The sequence below is a fragment of the Malurus melanocephalus genome, unplaced genomic scaffold (genome assembly GCF_030028575.1).
Source record: "Malurus melanocephalus ecotype Western Australia unplaced genomic scaffold, MMel_1.1 scaffold_52, whole genome shotgun sequence".
Lineage (NCBI taxonomy): Eukaryota > Metazoa > Chordata > Aves > Passeriformes > Maluridae > Malurus > Malurus melanocephalus.
The window spans coordinates 1,944,531-1,959,644 of record NW_026623284.1 but is presented as its reverse complement, the minus strand read 5'-3'; the positions used below and the strand labels follow the sequence as shown (position 1 = coordinate 1,959,644).

The 15,114-nt window shown below is 39.4% G+C and overlaps 1 protein-coding gene across 1 annotated transcript in view; it reads left to right on the top strand.

Moving 5' to 3' along the window:
* The window catches only part of LOC130573159 (sodium channel protein type 5 subunit alpha-like), a 213,436-nt gene extending 199,304 nt beyond the window's left edge, over positions 1–14,132 (top strand). The window contains exons 24-28 of the mRNA XM_057365412.1: positions 4,563–4,616; positions 6,157–6,298; positions 6,757–6,857; positions 7,360–7,630; positions 9,307–14,132. Of these exons, the coding sequence (XP_057221395.1) occupies positions 4,563–4,616; positions 6,157–6,298; positions 6,757–6,857; positions 7,360–7,630; positions 9,307–10,541 (1,803 nt within the window). The 3' untranslated portion in view covers positions 10,542–14,132. The remainder of the gene's footprint in view (positions 1–4,562; positions 4,617–6,156; positions 6,299–6,756; positions 6,858–7,359; positions 7,631–9,306) is intronic.
* Positions 14,133–15,114: the final 982 nt, after the last annotated feature.

Sequence of the window (15,114 nt, the reverse complement as noted above, 5' to 3'; positions counted from 1 at the left end):
ATCCAGCTCAGCTGTGCAGGGTAGATTATTTCACTTTGAACGTCTTTAATTAGATTTTCTGTTCTATGTGGTGTTTTCTTCCTCTTCAATTGAAACATCCAATCTAGCTGAGCAAGAATTTCTAGGTTTAAAATATTGTGCCTTACATGAAGTCTCTTAATTCCTCCATGACTACAAAACAAATGCCTACTTTTGTGRGGGAAAGCTCCATCAGACTAGAAGCTATTCCTTCACCATTTCTTTTATTAGGCTCAAACTCCAGCTTTCTGGAAAATCTTCAACTTTTCACAAATTGGCATGGCATATGGAATATCCTAAAGCAGTCTTTTCTAGTCACTGCTGTTGGGATCAGTGATGGCAGAAGGAACAAGTTATAAGGACTTGGCACACATTTTGAAGAGAATGGTTTAGTACTGCTCTTCTCCAGCTGAAAATGGGTTTTATGTCCCTGCAGGTTTTTTTAAGACCTGTGCTCTTGTTTTGGGAAGGAAAGAAGTAGATTTCCAGTTGCAATAGTACAAAAGAAGTGTTATAAACGTGGGGCCTGGCCAGGCTGGACAAACATTTCAGCAGGAAGCAAGCTCAGCTTCTATGGCAGGTGGCAGCTTCTTCTTCTTCAGAGGAAGGGCGGGAGTCAGATTCCATTAAGGTATTGATTTTGGCTTTAGTCCTGCCCCTGGAGCTCTTATGTCTGCTGCTGACCACAGGCAATGAAGTGAAAAGGTCACACACACACGGAGAAGTGGCGCAAACATCTGGATCTGCTTTGCCAGGGCTTTGGGCACCCCTCACCAAATATTCTCCATAAGGGATCACATTTCATGAGCAATTTCCCCATGGGAAATGCAGAGGCTCAGCTGGCAGCCCAGCTCTCCTGGACAGACACCTCCATGGATCCCTGTGCACAGCAGGGTGAGGAGGAGATAAACATTTGGGTTCCAACCCTCCGGGATCCAAAACATGATCATTTAAGTGTGACTTGTCTTTTGACTGCTGACATTTTCAGCTGCCACAGCACAACTATGAGCAACTCTGAAGTTCCTTTGGAATGCCTGAATGTCGGCAAATCTAAATAGAAATGTGTAAAACAAATCTGTCTGCCTGATTTTCCCTCTTTTTCGGCAGCATATTTGAAAGAAATGAAAGTTACTACTGTGAAAACTTTAGGACGTACTTCTATCCAGAGRCAAGCTTTCTGAAAATGTAGTTGAGAACTGCATGAAATTTGCCCCAGATATCTTCTGCTTTTTTTCCTGCCTTGATTGGGATCCATTATGTTGTCCTGAAGACACCACTTTGAGTTAGTGAGTCTGAGAACAACCAGGTTGTCCCACAACAGGTTACTGAAATAACAGGGGGAACTGATCTGCTCACTCTGCCAGCATGAGGAATGCCTCATTCATGGGGAGGAAAAGATCTTTATTAACACAACTTTTTGCAAGGAGGGTGGTTCACTTTCCTGCTGATATAACACTCCTAAAACCATAATCTATCAGGATAAAAGTTTTGCTGCAACCCAGTGCTTCACTAAYACATTTCTGTATTCTTTATTTGCTTGAAGTATCACAGCACCTATGTTCAATAAATCTGCATTTGAGCTGATCAAAGAAATGTTTTTAATTTCCAGTAGGAGWTTTGCATTTCCCTCCCATAATCCCTGCCTTCCATCCTGCTATCACCTCAACTTATTTKTTGTAATGTATTTCGAAATTTGAGCCATCTGTCGAAGAATACCCAGAGAACAAGTGGTCGTTCATGGTTTGTTTGGAAAAGTTCTTCGACAGATTTAACTTAGATTGATTATATCCTTTTTATCATTGAATATGTCCTATTAACTCTGTCACTTTGGGGTTCTGGATAAGGYATGGGAAGATAACAGAAACACTCCTAGACCAGCACAGCAAGCAGGAGCTACAGGGTTAAAGCAATCCCTCATGCCAGGTTTGAAGACCTGACTGAGCACATAAATCAGACACAAAATGCTCATGAGGCAGCAGTGTGTGTCTAAAGATACTGAGTTACACAACATCTTGCAATTCTGTAAACTKCAATGCCTGATTTTACTGTCAATGTAGATGCAAAATGTGCAAAAAATCCCTGGTTTAGGGTTCAGAARTTTCTCTCATCAACAGTAATGACTAAAGAAGTGTTTCAGCAATGTGAAGAACAGTGTTTCAGCTGTCAAAAGCAGACATTTTTATTGAGCAATTTCCTTTTCTAGGAAAAAAATGGAAGAGAAAAAAGGAAAAGGAAAAGGAAAAGGAAAAGGAAAAGGAGAAAAGGAAAAAAGAAAAATAAGAACCAAACCCCAACATCTTCCAGGTTGAAAGACTTAGTTTACTTTGAGGCACTATTTGACTCGAGGGCAGCCAGTGCCATCCCACCTATCCTCCTCCCCACTAATTTGCTGCATGGCTGCTCTAACCCCCAATGAAATAACGAAATGTAATCYCATACCAGGATGAGTTTATCAGTAGATAATCTCATCACATGRCAGTTTCAGTAGAAAATGGTGTTTCTCTGGATAGCATCCAAACAGGATAATATCACAAACACTCCCATAAAGRTTTTGTCACTTTCTTATCCAGAGTGTAAGTGGTTACTAATTCCAGATGAATAATTTCTTTTCTCAGTGTTATATTTCTTTCGTTCTCAGTATCTTTTACTCTCTGCAGTTGAAGTGTCTGGGGAAGCTTTCCAGACACCCCACAGATTTTTGATTCTCTTGCTTCTGGACAGCTGGGGAAAACAGAAAATCACAGCACTTCATTCTCTTAATATTTATTTTTGTCAGATCTCTTCATCATCCKTTATCACTATAAACCACTGTGCCTYGCAGTAGAGTCTCTCATGCCTGTGGTACACACTGAGGGGTAAAATAGCTTCTCAAGAGAAAAGATTTTCTCCCAAGTGGGAGAAAAGTACAGGCTAAGATCATATCATTTTTTGCCACAGGGAAAGGATTTCTTGTTTCATCCTGGCCGCCCTTCCTGAACAGCACTTTGAGCTGAAAGCTTTAATGGAACCAGAAAAATCGTTCATCAGATTAGAAAGAGAGTGGCAAAAAAGGGAAAATATTAGAATATTTAAGGAGTATCAGCATGACAGGTTCAAATAATTATTTGTTTTAATACAACAGTTGATTCTTGCTGTAGATATTTTTAATCTGAAGTGGTTTTTAACACACAGCACCACAGAAGAGATTTTCCAAAGGGTTCTGATTTGGGGGAGTGGGTTAATCTCTTTAAAGCAGTAAATAAAAATAGGTGCAAGCTTCCAAATATTATTTTACATATRCTTCCATGAGAAATTTGATTCATGTATTGTACATTTTCCTTTTTCCATTTTCAATAGCATTCAGAAGGCTTTGGGAAGGCATCATTGCTTTCAGGACTTAACGTAATGATGGTGTATAGTGGAGCATTTCTAAAACCACAGGATGTGCTCACCTTAACTCAAATGCCTTTGCTCCTTCCAGGAAACTCTGGTCAAATGCCTATGAGCCAGAGGAATTGTGTGCCTGCACAACAGGACAAAAATTCAAGTGTCAGTTGGTCGTAAAAAAAATTAGGTGTAGGTCTTTCATGCATACCAATGTAAATCTGATAAAATTAATAAATCTAAAAATGCCTCATTATCTGCTCACACTGACTTAGARTCAGGGCAGGTCTAAATGGGTCAGAAGTCAAATGGGAAACAACCCCAGAGAGYCCACATAAAATCAGTGGGGCTTAGGTCAGTCAGACCTAATGCCAGGTRTGCTTGGCATCAGGCTGTGTCTAATAAGAGCCATATAATGGGATCAAAAAGTTGTGGGTTTGCTGCAGAATAGTAAAAATCACTTCCACGTGTTTCTCSTAGGAGTGCTGTCACTGCCCTTTCTGCTTTGAAGGGTCCAGTAAGAGGCCCTGTCTTCTGTGGAATCCTTCCTTCTTCAAACAGTTWTATTAAAATATATTAAAACTCTTGACTTAATAAAGCTTAATAAAAAGAAAATCTGTACAGTAAAGCAGATTGAGTTTCCAGGGCTGGGCTCATGGCAGRTGTTGGTTGCCTTTGCTTCTTTCAAATTGGTTGTGATTTATGTGACTGCCTGGGGTTTAACACTGTTGTGATTTGCCCTGGTTTAGAAGAGGGCAGAATCCAAACTTCAGTAGGATGTGGATGGATCCATCTCACCTGGTCCAAGGCTTGTGCAGGACAGCGTTTTTTAATTTTGTGTGTAGCCGTATCTCTTTGTAACTTGAAATTTTTAAGGTCAGAACTTTCAAAGATTTAATTGTCATGTTTTCTCTCCTTAAAATCTCTTCTAAAAACCTCTCTTTTATCCTTACAAGTGAAGAAAAGCAAAAAACAGAAGTGGGAAAATCCAGGATAAAACCATTCTGGAATGAATTTAAATATCTAAATGARCATAAGGATACATATTGTTTTAAAAGTATTGGCAATGTATTAATTGTGAAGCACATGCTCAACATTGCATTTTGAAAGTTCATCATGRAGGCATCATTTCAGGATATACTTATTTAACATGCTTGTGTATTATGTGGGATSTTTTTCAGGCCACATTTAAAGGCTGGATGGATATTATGTATGCAGCAGTRGATTCAAGAGAGGTAAGTCYCTGCAAGGAAATGAATAATTTCCTTTTCCATTGCCTTTTGCAGCATTGATGATGCTTGACAATAAACACAACAAAATAAAACAGGTGCAGGTTGCCAGTCCCTGTCTTTGGTTGGGACAGTTTCACAGCTGGAYTGAAACAGCTGTGACTGAAACACAATGACCCTGAAATTAAAATAAATATAGCCCTCAGTCCTACAACTGAATTATCTATTCCTACTGCMGAACTCCAGCACACAGGGGCACCTCCAGAGTCAGTCTGAGTCTACCAAAGACCTGAATTGTCCTCTCTGTTTCTTCCCCTCTCCTTGTTTCCTGCCATATTTTCCACTTTTTGATAATAACATGTCTTGAAAAAAYGCTGGGTTCAAATTGAATTCCCCTGTGAGACAAATACTTAGCCCTCCCTACACMTTCACCTTTGTCTAGGTGTCTTTTCTGCAACCAGCAGCTCCACTGGAGGAGTGTGGAGAAGCTCCTGGCAGAGAAAGAGGGTAGTGTGAACTTCCAGCTCTGGTTTGAGATGTGCTGGAGACTGGTGATGGCTCAGTTCTTACCTGCACCCTGTCCAAATTTCAAGTTTCCTTAAAGTCCAACAAATAAAATAAAAAAAAAAAAAACCAAAACATTTCCCTTGCTACACCATGCATGGTTTGTTCATCTTTTTATTGAAAGCAGTATTGTCTCCTTACCCTCTTTTAATAATATTAAAGGAACAGCACAAGTTTACACTTACAGTTCATTTATTGGAAGCTGTCTGGCACTAGGAATTTGTCAGGCTGAATTTAGAGCAAAAGTCAGGCCCTAAGGGGAGGAATAAGGGGTGGAAAAACCTCATGGCACCGTAGGGACAGAGAAGAACCTTTGCATAACACTCTCATGATAGTGATATTATTCTGGTACTACATGYACACTTACGTATCCTCCCTGCTGCTGAATGAAACTCATGGATGACCCATGAGAAAATATGGCATTTAAGGAATTTAAATTTCTGGCACCCTATTTAAATACCTGGAGCAGATGGGGCAAATCTGAGCACTGTTGCCAAATGTGGCAGAATAACTCGGGGTTATCTGACCGTGTTGCTCAATTTTTCTCTTGAATAAGAGACCTTATTCAATTCCACCCTTCATTACAAACAAAAAATACTTAAAAACACAGTGGTTTTCAGTAGAATTTAATTATACTGCAACTATATTTCTGGTTTTTTATAAGTATCATTATTTCATATAAGTTTAAAGATAATCAGAAAATCGATTCTTTTCCCCTTCTCCATTCAGACTGAGAATGTTTTGTAGGATTTATTCTGGAGCTGTGTGTGGGTGAGGTGACAGTGAGGTGTTGCTGCAGTGACCATGACATTGCAGGTGCCAGTAGCAAACTCCAGAGACTGAGAAGAACTGACTCTGCTCMTGGGAGTCACACTATTTTTCTCACATTTCATAATTTTTATTTCCAATGGACAGTTATCATCAATATTTTGATGCGTGCAGAGCTGGTGTCATTTTCACATTCTCCCTTTTCCCTTTGCAGTGTGAGGAGCAGCCTGAGTGGGAATGTAATTTATACATGTACCTTTACTTYGTGATTTTCATCATCTTCGGGTCTTTCTTCACCTTGAACCTCTTCATTGGTGTCATCATTGACAATTTCAACCAACAAAAGAAAAAGATAAGTAGTGCATGTGCTGCACATCATCTTGTGATTGCTGCAGGGACCAAGCCAAGGAATAGATTTATCAGAAAAGGCTTTGCCWCCGTAGCCTTGGATCAGCAGTGACAGAGCAGCTGCAGAAACCACCTTACAGGACTTTTACAAAGGCACAGCTATAGCAGTCCCTAAAGGCCCCAGAGCATCAGCATCCTGAAAATATAGCATGGGGAACTATATTCCCCACAGAAAGCAGCAAAGCAGCTCCAGGCAGAGGGGATCTCTYGCACAAACTTTGACACAGGGGCACAGGCTGGCCTGGTGTCCTCTCAGCACAAACACCACTATCCCTCTGAGCAGTGCAACCTGAAAACAACATTAAAAGGGAAATTAAATAGAGGAGGATTCAGCCTTGAGCTTTGGAGGGGGGGCGGTGGAGCTGTCTTTATCAAAATAATTGTGTTATTCTCACCCTATACTTAGGTGGCCAGGACATCTTCATGACAGAAGAACAGAAAAAGTATTATAATGCAATGAAAAAGCTGGGATCTAAGAAACCTCAAAAGCCAATCCCAAGGCCGCTGGTAAGAACAGCATAATTCCATTGAATTTGTGTAATAGCTGAATGTTTATTTAATAGAATAAGCACAATTCAACTCTCCAGTGTAGGTAGGTTCGTTGTTCCCAGATGAAAGGCACTTGGTAATTACATGTTTTGATTTTGGACAATATTTGAGAGTTCAGTGACCTGTGGTACAAAATTCCCACTGTTCTGCAGCACTAACATTCCAATTTACGTGTGCTATTTACATATGCCAGTGGCCACCTGCCTGCACTGAATAAATTCATGGCCACACTCCAGTGTCTTGTTTACAGTAGTTTCATGAAGCATTAGGAGTCAATGGGTTTAAAAACTCTATCAAAAAACCATTCATCACYGTCTTTAAGTTCATGAAGTTCCAATCAGATATTGTCTGTTTTCCTCTACATTTTGGTTAATCAGGAGACAATTGCATCATCATTTTGACCTGGCTCAAAGTACCTTGAGTTTCAAGTTTCCTGACTAAAACTTATCCTTCCCCCCAGAACAAATACCAGGGTTTTATTTTYGATGTCGTCTCAAAACAAGCCTTCGATGTCTCCATCATGATTCTCATCTGCCTTAACATGGTTACCATGATGGTGGAAACGGATGACCAAAGTCAAGAGAAAGTGAACATCCTCCATAAAATCAACATGCTTTTTGTTGCCATCTTCACTGGGGAGTGCATCTTCAAAATGCTGGCTCTGCGACACTACTACTTCACCAACGGCTGGAACATATTTGACTTTGTGGTTGTGATTCTGTCCATCGTAGGTAGGTGACCCTGGATKTCCACCCAAACTCCAATGGTAGAATGGCAGATGAAAAATTAATTGACAAAGTCAAAGGGTGCAATAATATACATTTTCAACTCAGGGAATTTAATCACTTTTTTAATATGTAATTATAATCTAACAAGCCACTGCCTTGCAATAATTGGTGTGATCAGCAAAATTCGGAGGTTTATCAAAACTTACACTTAATGGTTCATGGTGATAAAACATGAACTGGCCTTAACACCAGTTCTGCATAATAGCCAAAGACAGAGAATTAAGAAAGCCACGTGAAAAGGGCACATGTGGATTGCTGTTGCTTTGTTATTTCTTTTTTATTACAAACAGTATGAAATAGTCCTTCAGAACAGGTTTGGGCAGGGCAGTGAGTCTGGCTTTTCTCAGCCTTGTTGTCACTAGAGCTCCACACCTTTATATATCCAAGGAATAAAACAGAAAAACACAGTTTTATTGTTAATTTGTACCATTTTGTGTTCTGCAGCCCCAAACAGAGATACATATTAGATGCTACAGAAGTGCAGGTCAAACGATTCTGAATCCCTACCTAAAGAATTTTCATTAAAGGTGGAAGTAAAGTAGTAACTGGAAGATGATCGACTGATCCAGTGAGCAAAAGAAGCTCAGAAATTCAAGAATTGTTAAAAAAAAAAAAAAAAAAAAAAAAAAAAGTTGCCATTCTGAGGGAGACAATGGGTGAATGAGAAAGTGTCATGCTAGGAAAACAGACATTTCACCAGCTGGTGCCCCTGCTGCTCTGAACATTGTCTAGTGGACTGGGGAACCTGATCCCAGTGCAGATCTCTGGTGCCCACAGAGGAGCTGGTGTTTTGGGGGCCTTCAACAGCCCGGATTTCACAGATTTGGTTCGCCCAGGGAACATCACTGCCACATCACCAGAACTTTGATGTTGGATGCTCTGGATATGCCCATAGCAGGCAGTTGCAGGTGTTGCTGGTCCCAGAGCTKGCCTGTGATCAGCCAGGTTGTTTCAGTGTCAGAGGCCTTGGGCCATCCCAAAGAGCGCTTTTCCTGGTGGGAAACAGGAGCACAGCACAGCTCCTTGCTGCCACACTTTTTGGATCAAGTGTTCTGCTCCTGCAGGAAGAGTTCAGTACAGGGTGCAAGCTCATCTCCTAGCTGGTACAACCTCAGTCCCCTCCCAGCCCACCAGGAAAACAAGAAAAATTTATAAGCAAGCAACCAAGTGGGTACACAGTAGAAACCTGCACTGTTCTGGTTGTGGCTCATAAAAACAGGCCCAACACATCCACATTTCCGTGCTGACTCACTATTTTACAGACAAAAATGTTGTCATATCAGACAAATTCTGACCRTCTTCACTCAATATCAATTTCTCAGGTGGGTCATGGCCAAAAGCTGCAGCTATCTGTGTCCTGAGTTGATCTTGGCTTCTTATTCCCAGTGGAAAATCTTTCCCTTAATAAAGCTGCAACTACCATTCTCTGCTTCTAGTCTCACAAGTTTGAATGGATTAAATGGACAAGAAAAAATGACAATGCCTTCCCTTTATTGTGAGCCATCTGATCTGAGCAACTTTCCATTTATTTTCTCAATAATCCTGACTGATTGCTTTAAAGGAAAGCCTGGGATTATTTCCCATGCACTAACTCACTGTCTGTCTCTTTTCTTTCCAAGGCACCGTACTTTCTGACATCATCCAGAAATATTTCTTCTCTCCCACACTCTTCAGAGTCATTCGTTTGGCTCGGATTGGTCGGATCCTGAGACTCATCCGGGGAGCCAAAGGAATTCGAACTCTCCTGTTTGCCTTAATGATGTCCCTGCCTGCTCTRTTCAACATTGGCCTCTTGCTCTTTCTGGTCATGTTCATTTATGCCATTTTTGGCATGGCTAACTTTGCCTACGTGAAGAAGGAGCATGGGATTGATGACATGTTCAACTTCCAAACCTTTGCTAACAGCATGCTCTGTCTCTTCCAAATCACGACKTCAGCTGGCTGGGATGGTCTTCTCAACCCCATTTTAAACACTGGACCACCACACTGCGACCCAAACTTTCCCAACGCAAATGGTTCAAAGGGAGACTGCGGAAGCCCTGCCGTAGGGATTTTATTCTTTGTTACATATATCATTATATCATTTCTCATCGTTGTAAACATGTATATAGCCATTATTTTAGAGAACTTCAGTGTAGCCACTGAGGAAAGTACAGAGCCTCTAAGCGAGGATGATTTTGATATGTTCTATGAAATCTGGGAGAAGTTTGACCCTGAAGCCACTCAGTTTATTGAGTATTCTGCACTTTCAGACTTTGCAGACGCGCTGTCAGAACCTTTGCGCATCGCGAAACCAAACAAAATCAAACTCATAGCGATGGACCTGCCCATGGTCAGCGGAGACAGGATCCATTGCTTGGATATTTTGTTTGCTTTTACAAAAAGGGTGCTAGGAGAATCCGGAGAGATGGATGCCCTTAAAATACAGATGGAAGAAAAGTTCATGGCGGCGAACCCGTCTAAGATCTCTTACGAGCCGATTACAACGACTCTCAGGCGCAAACAAGAGGAGGTCTCCGCCATYGTCATCCAGAGGGCCTACAGGAGACATTTGTTCCGGCGCTCCATGAAGCAGGCATCCTACCTGTACCGGCACAGAACTTTGGAGAGCAGCATCCTGGAGGACGATGCGCCCGAGAAGGAGGGTCTCATTGCRTTCATGATGAACGAGAACTATGGCAGGCCAATAGACAAATCAGAAACTCTGTCCTCCACCTCTTTCCCTCCATCCTAYGACAGCGTCACCAGAGGCACGAGTGAAAACCTCCAGCTAAAGATTACGGACGTGAGCAAAAGCGATGAGGCCATAGATTGTCTTCTCTCACCYGACAAGGATAAGGAATCAATTGTTTAAATGTTTGTTTAGAATGCTTTAAAACATTGTTTACAGAATGTAATGCTGTAACTACACAACGATTGAAGCAGCCTTCTTATTAAAAATTAGTTGCAAAAGAAACAATGGAGTTTTTACCCTTAACTACAGGAGTCTAATAAGTCATATAACCTTTGACCCTGCTCYTTTTGACTTGGCTCAATATTTATATTTCTATATGCACAGGAAGATTCTCCGCAGGGTCACAGCTGTTATATCAGTGGTGTGAATAAGAATAGGCTAGACTGTAAAACAGTAAACACAGTGTATATCTATCCACAGATAAAGCCTGTCTGTATACATTCATTTAAGGTCTTACTCATATTAGTGTGTTTACTTATGGCGATGTATGACCTTGCATCCTAAAAAGAAAAAAAAAATATCACAGCTGCTGTAGCAAAATGTAACACTTACTGTATATGTTGTGAATGGTCTTTCATAAATTTATTATATTTGATATTTTTTTACTTAAAAAAAGTCTCTTTTTCCATGGAGATTAATGATCCTTACACTCTTCATKATGAACTCTGAGTCAAGGAAATAGGAACTTGTGGAATTCCCATCACTTGAAGAGGAAAGTTGTTGCAAATTGGAGCATCAAATTAGCAACATTTAAACCGTTGATTACACTAAGTCCTCCCTCTTGGAACTTGCAATGCACATCAGCAGAAACACACACACACAAAAAGAAAAAAAAAATGAGAAGCAAATGATGTCAAAATAATGAGAGAAATGACTTGTTCTATCCTTCAGGAAACTAGACAGTAATGGATTCTGTTTGTAAAACTGTTAATAAAAGCACTAATTTTTTAGTATGTTTCAAGAATCTGCTTTGAAATCCGCAATCAAACTCACCATAGAAGTAGTGCATCACGTTTGTGTGTAGTGCTCCAAAGCACCATCTAGGCTGGCAAAGTTTCCGTTAAGGTAGTGGGATAGGTTTCATTTTCCCCAGGAACACTGAGCTAAGCAGCCTTATTTGGAACTCTGCATCAATGTTACACACACAAAAAACGAAAAAATACTACTAATAAAACTAATAGTAATAAATCAAAGCCAACAGAGCCGTGCAGAGCGGCTGCRTCAGCGTGATCGAGAAGGCGGGAGGGGAATTGCCTCTGGATCTGTACATAGATTTTAAGGGTTTGAATCTTTTTTACTCAAGGTCCATCTTTTGTTTTCTCAGACAGTGCAGTTAGATTTCTGGAGAAGGACAAGAAACACAGGAAACAGTAAAAAAAAATCTACTAGATAATAGATGTATCCTCATTCCTGTAGSCGAAGTAATATTTACAGTTGATGTGTCCTTCAGCTTCAGGCCAAAGAAATGACAATGGGGTGAAAGGTGGATGTGTGGCTTTAGAAAAGTATTAGAGGTTTTACGTGCTAACATAGATTATTATTTATTATCTTTCAGCCTCGATAGAATGTGAGAAATTATTTATGGAATATAGAGATGTGTCCATCATTACAGACAAGTTCTTTCTTTTTCACCTTCAGACTGATTGTACTTGGGTTTGGTTGGACTTCATGGAAAATCTTGAGATTTCTGTAATGAGCCATTGCACTTTAAGGAAGAGTAATTGTGCTTTTTCACCTTGGAGAAGCAAAGATATCAAGAATGTATTTAAGGTGTATTGTCATTAACATTTAGTTACATCCCAGATTGTAAAGGAGTCAATAAACCACATGGGGTTGGCAACGAGAATTAAAGCAACATGTTAAAGTCAAGTTTATCTATGGCCATTGTTATCTGTCCTCTAAACAAGTCAGAATATGTAAGGCAACGTGTCAAAAGGATGACAATGTATCTGTGTAAATATGGGCTAATATTTTCTCTCCATTCATTGAGAGGTGTCTCAGGCATTCACTTGAGAGTGGTCTATCGGTTAATTCAGAGGATTTGCCATCAGGATTCCTGGGGTCTATTCCTGATTCTTACTACATGATTTTTAGGCAAATAATTTAACCTATCTGTGCCTCAGTTTACCCATCTGTAAAATGGGAATAATAATACTTACCTACCTCACAGGGGTGTTGTAAGACTTTCTGACTGCAAAGTGCTATAAGGGAATGAACCGTATTATATAAGTATTATTATAATCATGCTCTCTTGCCCTTTTAACCCCATGTCTATGGTGTATAACATAGGGCTGTTCCTCTGGGCATTTTGTTGCCTTTAAATCTTGTATGTAATTAGATTCTAACTTAAGGGGACTACTCTTTGTTCCTTGAAGTGAAAACATTCTTTATTCCTTCCCCCCTCCCCACCCCTCACCTCCCCAAGAAAAAAACAGAATTGCTCAAGGCTTCTCAAATTAGAGAAACTTTATACAGATTCCCTGTGTATTTATGCTGTAATGTTATTCTGACTGTACATATCACCCAGAAAGAGTATGCGATTTTTATATTTATATGCATATATATATACACACACATACGTATATCTATACATATATATGTACCTTGTGAGTTTATAGAGTGGCTGACACTCAGAGGACACGACTTACTGATTGAAATGTTTTCTCCTCAATGGGATTTATCGATCATTAGCAACAAGCTGCTGCCTATAATGAAACTGTTTAATTAGAAAATAGTACATTCATTACTTGCTGAACAAGCATTTATTGGCTGACAACTAGCAAAATTATTTTCCTTTCAAAACTTTAGAATAAAAAAAAAAGAAGGGAAAAATACTGAGGAAAAGGAGCAATTCTCATGTGATTTCTTTTCATGTATGATGTAAATTGTTTGAAACCCAAGGAAAACAGCCTGCACTCAGAAGTGAGTTGTTAGCTACGCTATTTTAACAATATTTTAATTATTTGCAACTTGTATTGGAAAATACTCAACTACTGTTCTTATTAAGAGTCAGGCCCAGTAATGAATGCAATGTAAAGAGACAATTAGCTGGTCACTGATTGTATTAGAGAAGAGCCCTTCCTTTGGTCATTTCACCCTTGAGTTGAACATTTTAGTGTCATTGCTGTGAGACCCTATAGTACKGATGCAATTGCAAGTGGTTCTGTCTTTTACCCAAAACTTGTAAAAAATAAAAAACGTAATGCAAAAAAAAAAAAAAAATCTGAAAGAGGGTCTTAACTCTAGATGTTTACAGTGCAGCTTTCTAAAACTGAATTGTAAATTACTTTCAAAAACCTTTGTAACTGGAAGGTCGGTTTTCTATTGGGTTTTCTATTGTTCTGTGGCACATTTCTTTAGAGATGAAGAGGGAATGGTATCTTTGTTTGGTATGCAGAACTCCCCTCAAAAAAATGTCAAATAACCTCACTTGTAGATCTTTGTTACTGGAGATGCTGATCCCAATCGAGYCATGATACAACCTCCCAGTGCAGTGATTTAGTTTAAGACACAAACTCAATAGTTGGCCCACACTGTCTATAAGCATGGTGAGTGCTGCCATTTTTTTCTGTTGATTTGYTCAATAAAGGCTACCACATGAATCACTCAAGCTAAGAAAAGAGCAAGGAGAATATCAGCCAATATCATAGGACATAATAAGCTGTTTGTACCTGGAAAAATTCAAGTTTATTATGTTTCTTTATTAAATAAATAAATAAGGATAACAAATATTTCCTCTGCTTTTTTTTTTTTTTTGTTATGTTATCAACATTTATGTTACTATCCCTCTGATCCTTTTTCTACATATTTGTATGGGAAATGCATGATGACTTTTGCTGGGAGGCTTGTTGATGGAAACACCTACAGTTCACCTTCATTGGAAGGCAACCAACAGAACATTAAAGGCTTGATCCAAAACTTGTTGAATTCAAAGGAGAATTTCTGGCTATATCAGATGTCTTCCAAACAGATTTGAAAGTCTCCCTTCAAACAGAATCATTTAAAGGATGAACCCAACATTGATATTTCAACCCATCCTGCCCAGYAGAATTAGCTGGAGGAGGAAAGTAGTTTGAAGTGCAATGAAAAAATCCAGTCAGAACTTTGAATTAGTTTAATAAAATCAGTTTATAATTATGTTTTATATTAATCTGGGGCTGTCGGGCTTGTGGTAAAGACTTTTTTTTAATAAGCATTTGCTAAAGCTTGTCATATAATAATTTGACTTCTTAGTCAATGTGTGCAGCAGGAATCTGTCTGAAAAAAATCAGCAAGGTATTTTTGGTTAGAAGCAGTTTGCTGAAATAAGAACTCTCTGAAGCAACATGTCAGGTTAGTTAAGGAAACTGGTTAGAATTTGTGCTCAAAATTCCCATGTGAAAGAGGTTCAGTGTCACATTCCCCRCTATGAAGATTTTCACATGCAGATTGTTACCAGAATTGCCTAACTTCTATAGATGTATTCCCATCACTGTACTAGAAGCTGCTTTGGGTTAGAGAACGCTCTTCTTTTTTTTTTTTTAAGTAGGTCTTACAAAAGTTTCTAAGTGCTTTCAGATTTTCTAATTTTCAGGAAGAATTTTTTAAAAAACCCCCAAATTTGCCAGTTAGAATTCTTGGTTTCTAGCCATAGCAAGGAACCTAGATGACCGGTTCCTCAGAAAATGCAGATTTTTATAGGTTTGGGTTTTTT